Source organism: Lissotriton helveticus, chromosome 5_1 (assembly GCF_964261635.1).
Source record: "Lissotriton helveticus chromosome 5_1, aLisHel1.1, whole genome shotgun sequence".
In the NCBI taxonomy this organism is placed as follows: domain Eukaryota; kingdom Metazoa; phylum Chordata; class Amphibia; order Caudata; family Salamandridae; genus Lissotriton; species Lissotriton helveticus.
The window spans coordinates 2142838094-2142856452 of NC_136065.1; the positions used below are offsets into that span (position 1 = coordinate 2142838094).

The 18359-nt window shown below is 50.2% G+C and overlaps 1 protein-coding gene across 2 annotated transcripts in view; it reads right to left on the reverse strand.

Moving 5' to 3' along the window:
- Nucleotides 1-18359, reverse strand: part of NUP188 (nucleoporin 188) — a 761473-nt gene that overhangs the window by 358436 nt on the left and 384678 nt on the right. For both annotated transcript variants that reach the window (XM_078646272.1, XM_078646271.1), the window contains exon 22: nt 12045-12111. In XM_078646272.1, coding sequence (XP_078502398.1) covers nt 12045-12111 — 67 coding nt within the window. The remainder of the gene's footprint in view (nt 1-12044; nt 12112-18359) is intronic.

Below are 18359 nucleotides of genomic sequence, written 5' to 3' on the forward strand. Positions count from 1 at the left end.
GCAGAAGCCTGAAAAAGTGTTCGAAGAACAGCCTGCCCTACAGCTGCCTGCTGCTTGGAATGGACGTCTACACAGTAATGCTTAGTGAACGTATGTGGTGTAGACCATGTGGCTGCTCTACATATGTCTTCCAAAGGAATATTGCCTAGGAACGCCATGGAGGCCCCCAACTTGCGAGTGGAGTGGGCCCTGGGGGGGACCGTTTAAAGTGCGCTTAGCCTTGTGATAGCAAATTTGAATGCACTCAACGATCCATCTGGCAATTCCTGCTTTGGAAATGGGGTTGCCTTTGTGCTGGGCTGAGAAGGCAACAAAGAGCTGTTGTGATTTTCTGAAATCCTTTGTTCTGTCAATATAGTACATCAGCGCTCTTTTGACATCAAGAGTGTGGAGCATTCTTTCGGCGACAGTTTCTGGGTTTGGAAAGAATGCGCGCAGTTCAATGGTTTGATTGATATGAAACTGCGACACCACCTTTGGAAGAAACTTAGGGTTAGTGCGCAGCACAACCCTGTTGGGATGAATTTGAATAAATGGCTCTTGGACAGTGAGCGCCTGCAGCTCACTGACTCGCCGTAGAGAAGTGATGGCAATGAGAAAAGCCACTTTCCATGTTAAGAATTGAATCTCACAGGAATGGAGAGGCTCAAAAGGTGGGCCCATTAACCTGGTGAGGACCACGTTGAGGTTCCACACAGGAGCTGGCGGGGTCCTGGGAGGGATGACGCGCTTCAGGCCTTCCAGGAAGGCCTTAACGGCCGGCACTCTGAAAACAGAGAGATGCTGCCTGTTTTGGAGATAAGCCGCTATGGCGGATAAGTGTATCCGAATGGAAGCGTACGCTAGATTGCATTTGTAGAGATGTAACAAATAGCAGATGATATCTGGAATGGATGCATCTAGCGGGTTGATATTGTGGGTAGTACAGTAAATGACAAACCGCTTCCATTTAGCTGCATAGCAAGCTCGGGTAGTGGGCTTCCTAGCCTCCCGGATGATGTCCATGCATTCAGGAGGCAGATTAAGGTAGCCAAACTCTAAGACTTCAGGAGCCAGATCGCCAGGTTGAGCTGTTGCGGATCTGGATGCTGAATGTCGCCATGGTTCTGCGTCAAAAGCCCCGGAGTGAGGCGCAGCCTTTGATGCGGCACCACGGAGAGTTCTAGAAACGTGGTGTACCATGGTTGGCGTGCCCACGTTGGAGCAACCAGGATGAGCGTCATCGAGTGTTGTTTGAGTTTCCTTGCCACCAGCGGGATGAGAGGCGCTGGTGGAAAAGCGTACGCAAATCTGCCTGACCAGTTCATCCATATCGCATTGCCCTGCGACTGTGGGTGAGGGAACCTGGCGGCAAAGCTTTGGCATTTTGCGTTTTCCTTTGTGGCAAACAGGTCTATCTCTGGATGACCCCACTGCTGGAAGTACGGGTGGAGTACTGATGGATGTATCTCCCACTCGTGCATTTGGTGGCTGTACCTGCTGAGCAGATCCGCCATTTGATTGTCTTTGCCCGGGAGGTGTTCTGCCATGAGGAAGATGTTCCTCTGAATGGCCCACTTCCACATGCTCTGAGCCAGATGAGACAACTGTGGAGAGTGTGTACCTCCCTGCTTTTGGATGTAGTATATGGCTGTCATGTTGTCCGTCCGGATCAACACGACTTTGTTGCACGGATGTACTTTGAAGGACTTGAGTGCCATGAAGATTGCCATCAGTTCTAGGTAGTTGATGTGCATCTTCTGTTGCTGCGTTGTCCACAGTCCCTGCACTGTGTAGTGGAGCACATGAGCTCCCCACCCTTGGAGAGATGCATCCGTCGTTAGGATAATCTGTGGCACAGGCTCTTGAAACGGTCGGCCCTTGCAAAGGTTGTGTGGATTCCACCAATGCAGAGAGCTGTATGCCCGACCGGTCACCAACACTAGGTCTTTCAACTGCCCGTGAGCCTGATTCCACTGACGTGCCAAGCACTCTTGGAGCGGACGCATATGGAGCCTTGCGTGTGGGACAATGAAGATGCAGGAGGCCATCATGCCTATCTACTGCATGAACACTCTTGCAGGAAGTGAGTGTTGAGGTCTGAACTGTAGGATTAGCGACTGCATGTTGCTTATGCTCGCTGGGTTCGGCTGAGCCGTAGCCGCCAACGTGTCTATCGTCGCGCCTAAATACTGCCGCACATGTGCTGGCTGAAGGTGCGACTTCGGATAGTTGAGTGAAAACCCATGACTGTGAAGAAGGTGAATGGTGTGGGACATGACGGCCGCGCACTGCTGGGCCGACTTTGCTTGAACAAGCCAGTCGTCCAGGTAAGGGTAGACATGGACGTTCTGTCTCCTGAGGTGCGCCGCCACTGTCGCCAGACATTTGGTAAATACTCTGGGGGCTGTGGTCACCCCGAAAGGAAGGACTTTGAATTGGTAATGCTTGTCTAGAATGGTGAACCTGAGGTATTTCCTGTGGGAGGGGTGGAGTGGGATGTGAAAGTAGGCATCCTTGAGGTCTAAGGTCGCGAGAAAGTCCCCTTTGTTCAGCAGTGGAAGAACCTGTTGCAGTGTTAGCATGTGGAAATGTTCTGAGAGGATGTACCGGTTTAGGGGCCGTAGGTCTAGAATCGGTCGGAGTGTGCCGTCCTTTTTCGGGATTAAGAAGTACAGGGAATATACCCCTGTGCCTTCTTCCTCCACCGGCACGAGCTCTATTGCGCCCTTTTGCAGCATGGCCAGAACCTCCTGCTGCAATAAGTGCAAATGCTCTTGTGACATAGGACGTTGCTTTGGGGGCATGTTGGGTGGAGTGTCTGTGAGCTCTAAACAATAGCCGAACTGGATAAGTTGCTTGACCCACCTGTCCGTGGTGATGGAGTGCCACACTGACAGGAACCGCTGGAGTCTCCCCCCGACAGGTGTTGGGTGGTCGGGGGGCAGTGACAGGGAGTCACTGATTGTTGGTGGCAGAGGAACGGGAACTGTTGTTGCCTCTGCCCCTGCCCTTTGAGCTGTTGCCCCGGTATCCACCTCTACTCTGTTTGGGGTAGGATGACTGCGCCCCACTTTTGTTGAACTGCGACTGCTGTGACATTTGGCCTCTGGTAACACCCCGATTGCCTGAGCGACGAAAAGTGTTCCCACGAAACTGCTGTGACTGTAGAGCCCCCATGGACTTGGCAGTCTCAGTATCTTTTTTAATTTTTTCCAGTGTGGTGTCGACTTCAGGACCAAACAGCCTGTCGGGGTTGACTGGTTGGTTGAGGATGGTTGTCTGTATTTCGGGCTTGAACCCGGAAATTCGGAGCCAAGCCTGTCTCCTGAGCATCACGCTAGAATTGATTGCCCTAGCCGCTGTATCAGCAACGTCAAGGGCGCACTTGATAGCAGCATTGGAAATGAGTTTGCCCTCTTGTATAAGCATCTCAGCCCCTTCCTTGTATTGGTCCGGCAGGTGTTGCAACAGGGTTTCTAGGGTGTCATAATGCGCCCTGTCGTATCTGGCCAACAGCGCCTGTGTGTTTGAAATGCGCCAGATGTTGGCCGCCTGTGCTGCTACCCTCTTCCCTGACGCCTCTAGCACTTTTGACTCTTTGTCCGGGGGAGGAGCTTCACCCGTGGTTGAGAGTTAGCTTGTTTGCGAGCATTAGAGACCACCAAAGAGTCCAGCGGCAGTTGGCCCCTTATATACGTTGGATCGCCAGGTGCCGGTCTGTATTTTTTCTCAATCCGAGGGTTAACAACCCTAGCTCTCGTGGGTTCCTTAAAAATGTCCGCAGCATGCCTTAGGACCCCCTTTAGCATGGGAAGAGTTTTCACAGTTTTTTCCGCAGTGGAGAAAGTGTCAAAAAGGAAATCAGCTTCCACAGGGTCAGCATGCATATCCACATCATGGTTCTTAGCTGCCCTTTCTATCAAAGCATGAAATGCTGTGGAATCCTCGGTGGGAGACGTCTTGATGTTGAACACCTGAGGGTCAAGGGTTGCCTGCTGATCCCCCTGATCACCTGTGTCCGCCCACGAGTCCTGTTGCTCATCAGGCTCAGTGTGGGCCGGGAAATTATACTCCTCATTCTGCTGCTCCCCATCGTCTCCATCTGAATAGGTGGGTGATGGCTTTGCCCCCCTTGCAGGGTGCTGAATGCTGGGTTCGACCATCACAGGAGTATCATCTTCAGGCCTTTTGCGTTTCAGGGGAATCCTGAAGGCCTCCAAAGGCTGTGACGCCGTAATCTTCCTCTTCAGAAGCGTTAGCTTCCCGGTATCGGCGTCGATGTACTGCTCCGACTGCTCCGACAAAGAGTGTTGCGGACGCGTGAAACCCCCAGCAGGGGGAGTCGACTTGGACCTCTCCGGGTCCTTTGGCGCCGGTCGCGGTGCAAAGGCCTTCGGCGCCACCTTAGGTGGTAGCGTGAAAAGGATCTGCTTTGAAGCCTGTGGCGTTGGGACAGCCTTGTTCGCTGCGGAAGGGATCTTCGGTTCCGATGCGGAAGCTCTGTCCTTAATACGTTTTAGGGAGTCCGAGACCTGCTTGGTGAAGGAAGCGGACGGCTTCGTAGACCCGACCGATGTCTTCGGTCCACCTCCAGAGGAAGATTCGGGCACCGACACCTTCTGCGTATCCGATGGAGGTGCACTGCGATCCCCGACCACAGCAGTGGACGTGGATGCCGACGACTTCGCCCTGGCAACTTTGACCTTTGGCGCCGTAGTGCCAGACCTTGGCTTCGCGCCCTTGGCAGCCGTGGTGTCGACAGGCCTTGTAGATTTCGGCTCGACGGCCTCAGGGTGAACGGCCTCACCCGTTTTCTTCGGCTTCGGGTCGGCTGTCGCGCTCGGCACCGATTCAGCGGCTCTTCGCGAGCCGGGGTCCTCAACCACCTTCGCCACCGCGGAGGGTGCGACACTTTTCTTAGGCTTCGGGGCCACCGAAGACGACGGCGTCGATGGGGGAGCATTCGTTTTCGGTTTCGATGGTGCGACGGCCATCTTAGTTGTTGTCGATACCGACAGTTTCGGTTTCGGTTTCGATTTTGGCAATGGCGGCTCCGCCGAAGTGTCCGTGGCCGTGCCGGAAGGCGGGGCCGTGGATATTGGTGTAGGGTCTAGGGTAAGGCCATGTGGCGATCCTTCGACCCGAGCCTTAGTAAAAGTACGAACGGGGTATAGCTCTTCCTCCGAGCTATCTTCCATGGCCCCGTAGGCCTCATCGTCATCTCCTACCTCCTCGACGATTTCCTCCACGTCTTGGCCCTCTGCCTCCGCTTCGTAGTCGGACTCGACGACCACCGAAGGAGGCGAAACTTGAAGATGGACCTGTTGCTCGTCCGCTTCTTCATTGACGAAGATGTCCACCGGTGCCGATCGCCGGGCCTCTAGGCGCGCCGAAGCTTGATGGTTTTCTTCGACCTAAACCTGGAACAGGCCATGCAGTTGGCCTTGTCGTGGTCCGGCGACAGGCATTTGTTGCAGACCGGGTGGACGTCGATGTGTGGGTATTTGGATCCACACACGGGACAGTGTTTGAACGGACTTCGTTCCATGTCGTCGAAGTCTTGCTGCGTCGACTGGGCCCCGATCCTCGAAGTCTCACGACTCACGGGAAATCCGACTGGAAAGTTGGATGGAAGGGAGGCACCGAACGCGAACAATACCGACGGGTCAAAGAAGGCCTTTTGGCCTTGAAAAACTACGTTTTTGTCGATTCCGAACCGGAGTTAACGAAACCACATCCGAACCCAATGGCGGAAAAAAACAATCTAAGGATGGAGTTGATGCCCATGCGCACTGTAGTCCAGGGGAGGAGCCACCTATCTCGTGATACTTCGAAGACTCTTCCAGGACAACAAGGTGCAATCATCCGGACCCAACACTAGGCGGCGATCTATGCTAAGCGTGGAAGGGTATACTCAGATGTGAGTCCCTTGCTCATTGCACCATCAGGATTCAAGCAAGCCGGGCCGAAGACGGCTGAAATGCCAGAAACCGGTCCCCGGAAGCTTGTTTCCTTCCCAGTGTAAGAATTGGCTTTTGTAGTCTGGTCTGCCCTGTTCCCATGATGCACTGGGCCAGGGACAGACTAATTTGCATACAGCCAGGTTCTGAAACTGGGATGGTGCAATGAGCTAAAAAACGGTGTTGGATCTAGCCCTGATCTCTTGACTGGGTGAGAGTATTCTGCTTAATTCAGAGACTCTGTCCATCACCACCCCTTGTTGTAAATAATAGATATGAATTCAGCAGCCCACATGCCTCGAACTTTTGCTTCTCTTTCTCTCAGGGCCTTCGGATTCATCTTCCGACACGAAGAACAATCATCAACATCATGGTCAGAACTTAAACACCAGATGCAGTCATTGTGCGGGTCGGTAATAGACATCATTTTACCGCACTCCCTGCAGGGCTTGAAGCCGGTCTTCTTCGAAGACATCGTCGAAGAAAATGGAAACAGAGAAGCAGACAAATGTAACAAAAAGGCAACAAAGTATCAGTTGGCTACTGAGATTCCCGATAACCGTTAGCGTCGACGACGCGGAAAAAAGGGAACTGATGTCATCACGCCGGCGTGGGCCTATTATAGGCGTCGGTGACGTCAGCGGAGTCGCGTGCGAGGCCGTGTCTCTATGACGTCCAAGTCCACGTTGGCGCGAGGCTACGAAAAGATTTTCCGAATGTTGCTGACGCAAGGGGGATATTCACACGGTGAGGAATCCACACGGCAGATGTATCTATCAGAAGGTGGAGGTCTAGCAGTTACAACAGTCATCTTAAAGCCACTTTCTCCCTCCTTTGAATGTGAAGCATTATCGTTCAAAATTGAACTAAATAAAATTACTTCTTCGATGGTCATCATCCCCGATGGAGGGCCTAGAGCGACCTTTCAGGCCTTTAGTCAACTAATTGAAAGACCAGTACTGGTTCAGTACTGGCTTCTCTCCTGCTCACAGTTGAGTAATTCGGAATTTGTTATTCGGCTGATTTTAGATGAATATTTTAAAGTTTCAAAACTTTACACTTAGAAGAAATTTCAAGTGAAACCAGTCAATGTTAACCTATCGAAGGAAAGTGAGTTATCAGGTTTTAGGTAAGTACTCGACTGGTGGAGTGAAGGTTCTGAGCATAGACTCAGAGGTCTCCCAGGGTCGGAAAGGTACAATAGTTACACCCTCAGCGGCACAGGGGCAGCCGGGAGCAGAGAGAGTAGGCCCAATGCAATCCAATGGAGGGTAGGGAGCCTGTGGTTGGGGGCTACAAGCAAGCAGGCCACACGGCTGTGGGAGCCGGGCTACTGGTCACTTACTCAGGGCAAGTGGGGAAAAAGAGTAGGGTAGTTGTGGCACTTCCAGCAGCACTCGGGCGGCTGAGTGCAGGGTGCTTTTGAGCCATTGGACGCTCAATGTTATCCAATGGGAAAGTTAAAAAGTGAACAAAGGCTGCAGACTCAGGGACGGAGATTCTTCAGGTGCGACCACCACTTCGAGAAGTAAGTTGGGATCTTGGAGAAGAGGACGGCACAGGGAGCCGCAGGAGGCCGGGTGCAGGTGCTTCGAGAAATCTTACCCTCAGCTGGTCACGGTTGGAAGGGTCCCTGGTTCTGAAGCTGCAGGTGTCGTCTGGTTCGTCGAGGAGGTTCTTTGGGCACTGGACTTCGGGTCCCTGTCGCCCGGGGGACGTCCTCGTGGTCTTAGGTCACTCAGGCATAGGCCGGGCTTGGCAGGTGCAGAGTGCGCTGGATTCGCGGTTCCTGGCTGGCAGCAGGGGTCTTGCTGTTTGAGCAGGACCACTGCTCGTGGGAGTCCCAGTCTTTTGGAAGGTTCAAGGCAGGCAGGTCCTCCGGGGATTTCGAGGTTGCTGTCCGCAGGAGACACCGGAGCTTTGCTGGAGCAGGTATAAGGATCAACAGGCCTGTAGGGTTTTGGGGCCAAGTCAGTGGGCGTTGTCCTTTTGTTAGCAGCTGCACAGCAGGTCTTCCGGTTTCTTGTTCTTCTCGTTGCAATCGGAATCTGAGGAAGGAAGGTTCATGGTGCCCCTAAATACTAAATTTAGGGGTGTTGCAGGAAGGGCAAAGGCCTGGGTACACCCCCTAGCCTGCTCCTCTCCTGTGGGAGGGAGGGCAGGAGCATAGCTGTGATTGGGCAGGGCTCCCCATCTTCAAGATGGCTGGAGCCCGGAGTCGTGCTTCACCTCGCCTCTCCCACTTGAGGGGTGGGGTTGGCAACGGTTGGAACACCCCCTTTCCTCACTTAGGGTTTCCCGCAGTTCTTCCCGCCAGATTTGGGGTCAGAACCGGTGGGGGCCAGTTGCTGAGTACAGTAAGTGGCCTGGAGAAGCTCACAAAGGCGGCATGAAATTGAAGCTTCCCCTGCCCATCCTGGGGGAGGAGGCATGGCACCTCGTCCCAGGATGTGCATTGTTTCAGGCCCCCGATAGCGGCAGGCTCTCGACCCAAGGGTCCAGAAACATGTCTGGTGGTGGCAGTCTCGGTAGCCACACAGTCAGAACACTGGGAGTTGGTTAAGTTTCAGGGGGCCATCTCTAAGATGCCCCCTGTCGTGCATTTTACATTAAATCCCACACTGGCATCAGTGTTGGTTTCATGTGCTGAGAAGTTTGATACCAAACTTCTCAGGCTTCAGTATATCCATTATGGTGCTGTGGAGTTTGTGATTACAAACTCCCAACACCATGTACTCTTAATGGCAGCACCGCACTTACAGTGCCCAGGAATGGACCTGGGTACTGTAGGGGGCACAGGGTTCATGCACCTGTACCCTCACCACTGGCATAGGGCACCCAGCTTGAGGGGTGACTGATGTATGCCAGGGCAGTGTTTTGTGGGCATGGCACACTGGGATGTGTGCCATGTCGACTCTTTGTTTTGTTCTGCACCCAGACATGCAGCCTGCCAAAGCAGTGTGTGTGTGTGCGTGTGTGTCAGGGAACAGGGCCTCTAAGGGTGGCTCAATAAGTGCTGCAGCCCTTAGGGGTCTTCTCTGGTTACAGTGCCCTTGGTACCAGTGGTACCATTTACCACGGGCTGACCTGTGATCAGAGACGTCAATTGGGTTTAGGCTTCAATGCAGTTTTAGGGAAGGAACACAGGCCCTGGGTACCTGATTGGCAGGATCCCAGGGCACACTCAGTCAAAGCACATCAGCAATTCAGCAAAAAAGTGGGGGTATACCAGTCAAGAAAGAGGGCACTTTCTCACAATAGGTCCTAGTCCTGACCCACGGTCAGTGGGGAGAAGGAAGAAAAAATCATGGGGTCATGAGAGGATTTGGAGGCACTAGGAGACCCTAAGGGTGGATCGGTAATGCCTAAGCCTCTGAGTAAGTGATTATCAGCTAACCGGAAAGGAGGTTGCTTGTTGTTGGAAGAAAATAGGTTATATACAATTGCTAACCTTAGCTTGAAAGGAAGAAGCTACCAAATTGCACAGTGAAGTCATGCGGAGTCGCGAGTGGAGCCGTGGCATTGTGAAGTCCTCGTCGGCGTGGAGAGCTAAGAAAAAAACCAGAAGAATGCAGGTGCAGGGGACATTCATAAGGTGAGGAATCCACAGGCAGTTGCATCCATCAAAAAATAGGTTATATACATCACTAACCTTAGCTTGAAAGGAAAAAGCTACCAAATTGCAGAAGACTTGGTTGGCTATGTTGTTTTTATTATTAGCATGTTTTAAATTTTTTTATAGTATTGAACAATTCTTTGATGAGATTGTTGATAACTCGATTTTGTGAGTAAAATAACTGGCTTTTTCCTGAAAGATCAAGTCTTTATAAGCTTGGATGGTGGTTTTGTAGGTTTCACTCTCCACCTTCTTTCTTGCCTGCAGCAAAGTTGGTTTTGTAATCTAAGTTTCTCTGAAAACCAGGGTTCGAAAGGGGTGGCTCTATGAATTTTACACACTAATGGATTTAAACTAAATCGCCTACAGGGGTGTATGGAATCAGTATGACACCATCCCCACGTTTATGTTGCCCAACAAGCACGCAGTTTCTACTGGAACGTGGGGAACTACATGACAGTGGTAATGTCTTAATCATTTGAAGAAGAGGGTAGAGTGCTTGTTAGTGCTGATCGAAGCATATTAGAGTCTAACTTATGCCAAGGATTAGTTGCCCGGTATGATTGGAGTGGATTAGTATTAATGGCTTTAATCACCATCACTACTTCATACATAACAGCAAAGAGATCAGACCATATAATTGGAAGAGAAGAAGTAGGATGAAGAAAGGGATTATCTGAAAAAATGCCATCAAGTAAATGACCCACATGATGCGTAGTGCACTTAACCAACTGAGATAAGCCTAGATTGGCCATCACATCCAAAAAAGGTACAAAGTCTTTGTCCAGACTATTCTCTAAATGGAGTAGTTCCATAGGACTGTGAATTCTGTATAATTTACCACAGTTTCAATTAGTTGACTAAAGGCCTGAAAGGTCGCTCTAGGCCCTCCATCGGGGATGATGACTAAGTAGGCCATCGAAGAAGTCGTTTTTATTTAGTTCAATTTTGAACGATAATGCTTCAAATTCAAAGGAGGGAGAAAGAACAGAGAAATAGGCTTTAAGATGACTGCAGTAACTGCTAGACCTCCACCTTTATTCGCAAATGCGGCCATGCCTAAAGAGGGACAACCACCCGGAAAAGCCTAAACCAGGTCAGGACATGAGGCGGCGTCTGCCCAGGTTTCCATAATAAATGCTATGTCAAAATTTTGGGTATCTAGGAAATCAGCAAATTTTAATGTTTTTTTTATCAATGATCTGGCATTAATAAGAGTACAGCAGTACATGTACGAGCTTTTAGCTTGCAATATTGCTAGGGTGTCTATACGGGTTAAGTGCCTTGATTTTAGCATGGCTGAAGGAAAGATTACATGTCAGACTGAAGGATCTAGTAATGCCATCCAACGGATCCAGCAACAGTCCAGAGCACTTCTTACCAGGGAGATTTAGGTCATGCAGCTCTTCCCCGGACTATCTAATGGAGATCCCAGAGTGGACGGCAGAACCCGCAGGGGAGCTGGAGCTAAGCGCGGACGGCTGCAGACGGGCTTGCATTTGGCACGCTGGCGGTGAACCCACTGCACGTCCATGAACCTAAGCGCACCATATAGGAATTCTAAGTGAAGTGACTGGCCCGCTAACTTCACTGCAACAACCAAGAAGTGGGCAGCCCATGCGACCTGCACTAACTCTGCAACTGATGATCAGTCGTGGTGGACCGAGGCGGCAGAGGTAAATTAATTAAAACAGTTAGTGAGGTGCAACACAACTAAAGAGACAGTTTTTTAAAAGTAACACAAATGGCATAAAGTGCTTGTTAAATAGCAGGAAGCTGAACCACATTAACTCGTCATTTTCTTTATCCTGCTGCATTGTAAACCGAGAAACGAGTCACAGCAGGTCTTGTGACTTTGAACTTCTTTGAAGAAATACAAATTGCAAAAGCTTGGCCCAACACTACCTGGACGAGTATATGAATCATGTGTAAATACAGCCACAAATGCAATGAAAACAATGTTTAAACATATGTTTACAACCCATAAACTGGTAAGGCGGTAGACTCATGTTCAGAGATCTTTGCTCCTTAGAATAGAAAAAAATCAATTGAGAAGCATCTTTTCTTGCAAGAATGGACTGCAGGCCTATGTTGGTGTCGCTAAAGTAAATACCTATTGCTGCTTTGATCCTTCGCCCCACCTCAACCCTCCTTTTTTAACACATTAAGGGTTTAGGAAAGATGAAAGGTGCACAGCTGGGCATTTACTCTTCAGTTTAACAGAAAATTAAAAAAACAGACAAGCTGGATATGAATTGGTGATACGAATTTAGAAAACTTTTTTCTCTATCTTCCAAACAGATCACAGCCCGGCGTACAAGTGGAAATATTCACTCCTAATGAATTGAATGCAGACAGCATAATGTTGAAATGAACTTGGGGCACTTTCTAATCAGATTCAATCCTCTGCACGACAGAGTGAAGCACCGCTTTCTCCCCATCGCCTTGCAGCACAGCAGAGTGCCAGTCTTCTCATGCTCGCTTACCCGCTTTGGAGATCCTCGTCTGAACACAGATTCAGGATAGCATGGATCAGCTCCAGGATCAGGCAGCCTACAGAAGAGGTCCAGGACAAGGTGAGAAAGGATCTTTCATGCAGGAAACACAATCAAATAATACAAGAGACAACAATACAGGAGAAAACAGTACAAAAAGATACTACTGATCTTCAGGTAGAATCAGATACCCGGACAGGAATTGATCAAGTCAGATTGTGCGCTCAACAGCAGCACACCCACTCGGACAACTACAGTGTCAGAGGAAAGGAGCAACGTAACAATACTGATTTAAAGAGTCAGGCAACTCCAGAGGAAGCAGGCCACGTAAATAAAACGGAAAAAGGGAACTCAACAGAAAACCCCCCCACAAAAAGTACAAGCGTAAGTGCAAGTTACTTACTTTCAGTAACAATCTCTCTGGCAGATCCTCTGTAAAACCTCACATTTATCCTGTGAATATTCCCCAGGAGTCAAGACTTGATCCGGACACTTTAAAGTAGTACTCCTGTGCACCGCTCCAGAAGAAGCAAGCGGGGCAACATGAAAGTGCAAACCTGTCACGCTGTCCCTGGCCTCAGATGTAGTCTCTCGGCAGATTGGCATGAACAGCGTGCAGATCTCAAAATGTGGATCTCTTTAGATAGAAGAGTCCTGTTCACTGTTCAGAGAGGCTCAGTGAGGAATCTGTAGTTACACGGAACATCTACCAGAAAGATTTTTTCCAACTATACGGAGTTAGGTAATGGAAAATTCTGATTGTTTACCTTGTGAAGAGATACTACAGTCTTATCTCCCCAGGTGTTAGGTGTGCAAACTGGTTCAGAAGAAAAGGTCCTACAGGACCGATCCCCACTCGACAACCTGGCTGTCAAGGCAGTAGTGCTTCATAAATGTGTGCACCAACGTCCACGGAGTCAACCAAAAAATATCCAGGTCAGGCACGTCGCGTGCCATCACAGAGGTAGCAGCTTTAGCTCTGGTAGGATGAGCTCCTAAGCCTTCTGGGTGATGCTTCTTAGTCGGTGCTTCGCAGATCTTAATACAGAGAATAATACATGAGGAGATGGTCTGTTCTTACACAATCTTGTACTTCTTTGTTCCGGAGAACCCCACAAAGAAGTGCTTGTCGACCTGATGCTCATTGGTGTGCTCTATATAAAAGCTTAGTGCCCTTTAAGGGACCAAACAATGCATCATCTCTTCCTCCTTAGAGTGATGAGGTGGAGCAAAGAATGCCAAAACGGTGCTGGCTGCCCAGCATGAAATGGCGTGACCACTTTCGGAAAGAAAAGAAGCTCGGGTCGACAACATCCACCAACCTATCTGGGAAGAATGTTTTATAAACTGGGTTAGGGGAAAGAGCCTGCAGCTCGTTCCCAAGTCTACTAATGCTATGGCGATGAGAAAGACCGTTTTCAACATCAGAAGTCTCAAGGCACAACTGTACAGCAGCTCAAAATGAGTGCACATCAAAAAAGTGAACACTAAATTCAAGTCCCACTGTGACTCCATAAAGATTGTCAGAGGAAATAAATCTTGCAAACCTTTCAGAAATGTCATGACAACAGGTCACTAAAATAAAGCTCATTGAGCAACTGAAAAAAAGCCGAAGGAGCAAACAAATAACGTTTAACAGTGCCTAAAGCAAGCCCTTGCTGGGCCAGGGACAAAGCGAAAAACAAAACTTCATACTACTTGCCTTGCAGTGGATTCTTTTGCCAGGTGCCTCACCAAGACACACATTTATCCCTATGACGGGTTACACCAATTCTTTAGAGGTACGCCTCACTGCAAAGATGACTTCGACCACCTTCGGATGGAGTTCAAATGAGGGTAAGTGTCGATGCTCAATCTTCAAGCCTAGAGCTGTAAATTGTTCAGGCCCAGATGCAGCATGCTTCCTCTAGCGGTGACAGAATATCCTCCTGTAGCGGCAGCTTTATCAGAGGACAAACGTTCATGCCCAAGTGTGCCGGGTACCACACCCTCCTGGCCCAATCCGGTGCCACCGCTTCCAGACGGCCTCCCCAACCCAGAAGAGATTCATTAGTCACCACTGTCAAATCTGGGTGGGATAAGGAACCAGTTTTGGTCTAGCATTCACCACTAAAGGACTATGCAGTCTCCTCCGAAACTAGGACACTCTCTGACAGATTCCCTTGGTGCTGTTCCCACTCAGACTTCAGCTCCCATAGCAGAGCCCGCATATGCGATCTGGTATGTTTCACCAGCAGGATGTGAGAGGCTACCTATCCCAACAGACTCAGAGTCTTCGGCACGGAGACCCACAACACAGTCTAAAGCAATAGGATCATTGCCTAAGTTGTGCTGAACTCTCCTCACCAGGGAAAAGCAATGACACCAATACGGTATCCAAAATGGCTCAGATGAAAGGGAGCAACTGCTAAGGAGCCAGGTATGACTTCAGCACGTTGATAGGGAACCCCAATGATATGAGGAGGTTCTCCGTCATCTGGAGGTGACTGACAACTGCCTGAGTTGAGGCCACCTTCGACAGCCAGTCATCGAGGTAGGGGAAGACTGGTAACCTTCCCCCACAATCTCCAAAGGTGTGCTGCGACCACAGCCATCACTTTTGTTAACACCCAAGGTGCACTTGTGAATCCAAAAGGAGAACTGATTTTAAAATGTACCTGGCCCACTATGAACCGTAGATAGCACCTGTGGGCCTGCAGGATAGAGATATGGACATAGGCGGCAGCCTGCAGGTCGAATGCCACCATCCAGTCTCTGGGATCTAGGGCAGACAGAAACTGGGTTACTGTGTGCATCTTGAATTGATCCTACTGCAGAAAGGTGTTGAGAAGGCGAAGATCTAAAATACAACCTAGTCCGCCATCCTCCTTCAGTACCAGGAGTAGCAGGAGCAACACCACACTCCCACTTCCGATGCCGGAACCCTCTCTTTGGCCCATTTGGACAAAAGAACGTACCTCCTGCTGCAAGATGCACAGATGGTCCACTGTCAGCTTGCCGGATGGTTGTGGGCGTTCAGCAGGGTGGTACGAAATGGAAAGACATAGCCCTGATGTACAACTTTGGAGGAACCACTTGTTTGAGGTGATGACTTACCCCATCTGAAGGGAATATTGTATCCAGAACAGGGTGGATGTCGGTTTTGTGGCTGAGGTTGCTGGAGGGGTAGGGGACAGAGCTGCATGTTGTCCCTGATGCCCTGCGCATTGGCTTTGTAAGCTGCGATCTCAGCAACAATAAGGATGGAACGCCTGCTGCTCTACCAGATAGGCTGGGTCGCTGGCAAAATCGAACCTCAGAGGGGGTGAAACTGCTGGAGAAATTGTCTGTTTGGGCAGACAGACCCAAGCAGTGTGCTGTGGCTCCGCTCTATTTAGACCGCTTCAGGGCTGAATCTGCTTTGCCATCAAAAAGGCAGGAACCATCTAAGGGCATATCAATTGAGGATATCTGGACATCGCCGGAGAAGCCAGTATACTTCAAGGAGTGGCACGAGGGACCACACTCTTACCCATTACCCAGCCTAAGTAGTCTGTCAAGTCCAAACCAAAACAAATTACAAATCCAGCGGTCTTGTGGATAACCTGGATAGCTCAGGTCACGGGCGTACTAAGGTTATCCGAAACTGCTGGAAAAACTTAGGCCACCAAGTCCCATAGGGAATGAGAGTAACAACCTAGAAGGCAGCTAGCGTTTACAGGCTGCAGAGTAAAGCTCATGGATGAGAAGATAAATGTGCTAAAGGTCTCTATCCTCTTTGACCCTCAGTCAATTGGGGAGGTGGGGAAAGTGGAGGGATTAACCTTACTGTGGCCGCTGTTGAGTAAGGAAGTCAGGGGTGGCGGGTGGCTGTGCCAAGTGACCAGCAATTGACTGGAAGTTCCAAGTATGGTATTGCCCAGGTGCACAAGAGGGTATACGTGAGGGCTTTGCTGAATGAGAATAGAGGTGCAGTAGGTGCTTGACCAGGAAGGAGTACATCTGGTAGAACATTAATCTTCACCTCCAGACTAGGAAGTTGTTGGCCTAGTACTTCTGCTGCCATGCGTAGGACAACAGCGAAGGAGGTACTATATTTGGTGGCAGGACCAAGTGCACAAACAAGACCAGAGAAGTCTTCAGGCCACTGGCATCTTTTAGTTCTTCATATCAATGTTCCTTCTCACATTGGGAGACAAAAACAGTCCCCTCATCAAAACGGTCATTATCCAAGTCAGTGGCTACAATGTTGTGGAAAATGTAAGCCCTACTAAGTGGTAAATGTAGGAAAGTGCCCCTTTTTGCATGGCTGCCCCCCACTTTTTGCCTGATGTTTGATGCCCTTCAACTAAGTGTGCCCTGGTTTCCTGCTAATCAGGTACCCAGGGCCTGTGTTCTTTCCTTAAAACTGTACTTTTGCATCACAATTGGCACCTCCCTGGCCATATGCAAGTCCCTTGTAATAGGTACCATGGGTACCAAGGAAGGATTTAAAGGGCTGCAGCACTTATTGTGTGACCCTTAGAGGCCCTGTACAGTAACACACACACACTGCCTTTGCAGGCTGCATGTCTGGGTGCAGAACAAAACAAAGAGTCGACATGGCACCCATCCCTGTGTGCCATGCCTACAACCCACTGCCTATGGTACAGATAAGACCCCTCTAGCTGGGTGCACTATACTACTGGTGAGGGTACCGGTGCATGAGTCATGTACCCCTACAGTGTCTAATTCCATTCTTAGACATTGTAAGAGCAGTAAAGCCATAGAGAGTATATGGTCTGGGAGTTTGTCACTACGAACTCGACAGCACCATAAAGGCGCTACTGAATTTTGGTATCGAACTTCTCAGAACATTAAACCTACACTGATGCCAGTATGGGATTTAATGCCAAATGCACTCAGAGGGCATCTTAGAGATTCCCCCTGAAAAACGACCTAACTGTAGTGTCCTGGCTGAGTAGCTGCTTGCCAGCTGCCACCACCAAACATGTTTCTGGACCCGAGGGTCGAGAGCCTCCCGTTCTCAGGAACTGAAACAAAGCACATCCTGGGAGGAGGTGCAAAGCCTCCTTCCCCAGGATGGACAGGATCAACGAAGAGGAAGCCTCAAAGGTTGCCGCCTTTATGTGCTGACCCAGCCATTTGCTGCTTCCAGCCACTGGCCCCCACCGGTTCTGACCCCCAATTTGGGAGGGAGAATGGGCTGGAAAACCTAGATAGGAGGAGAGATGTATCCACCTTTGCCAACTCCATCCCTCAGGTGAAGGAGGCGAGGTGAAGCACAATTCTCAGTCTCCGCAATCTTGAAGATGAGGCGACCCAGCCAACCAGAGAGAGGCTTATGCCCCTCCCCCACTGAAGGGTGGCATAATATGGGGTGTACCCACCCCAAGGAAGGGAACGATTGGTCCCAACCTTTACCTACATGAAACATCCATACATTTAGTATCTAATAGCAATCCCGAAACTTGCCTCCTCAGACAAGCAAGAAGGACCGAAGAGCCGTGCTGAAGGAAGAAGAGGAGAACACCAACTGCTTTGGCCCCAGCCCTACCGGCCTGTCCCAACCTCGACCTACTCCAGAGGAATCCTGGCGTGTCCTGCAGACAGCAGCGTCCCCCCCCCGAACCCAGAGGACCTGCTCTGCCTTCCCTGCAAAGGCTTTGTCCCCTCTGAGCACCGCACTTTCTCAAGAACCAGACTCTGGCCACTGCCGAAACCACAGGTCTGCACCACTCTGCACCAGACGATCACGGCATGAGTACGAGTCGTAAAAACACCACGAGGAGGTCCCCCCAGCAAACCAAGCCTGGGATCTGGTGATTACTGACCTACATCAAGCCTTCAGACAATGCCTGAAGCCTCTATCTGAAGGCCTCACCACCCCGACCGCCACTGATAAGCAAATCCGAAGCCTAAACTCACCCCTATACCCAGTGCCCTACGTACTTGGGTGGCTCAACCGACGGTGTCCAAGCAACCCCCTGCATCCCAACTTACCCCGCCAACCAGTGGTCGCCTTCAGGAAGCCTCCTTGCCCGAACCTGCAGTTTTTGTTCCAACCGGAGATCTCCCATTGAAACCAACAGAGCACCCGATGCCAAACTAGCACCCTGCTTCCCCTGTGGGTGCACCCTGTGTGCTAACTCGGATCCCCCATTTACCCTGAGCTTAACCCCAGGAGCTTTGCTCCCTCAATCCTGTGGCGTGCAGGAGAGCAGCCACCAACCAGATGGAATGGGGTCACAAACTTCTGTAAAAAAAAGTTGCCCTGGTGCGAAGCACCACCTTGTCCTGAAAGGACATAAAATAAGGAGGCGAGCT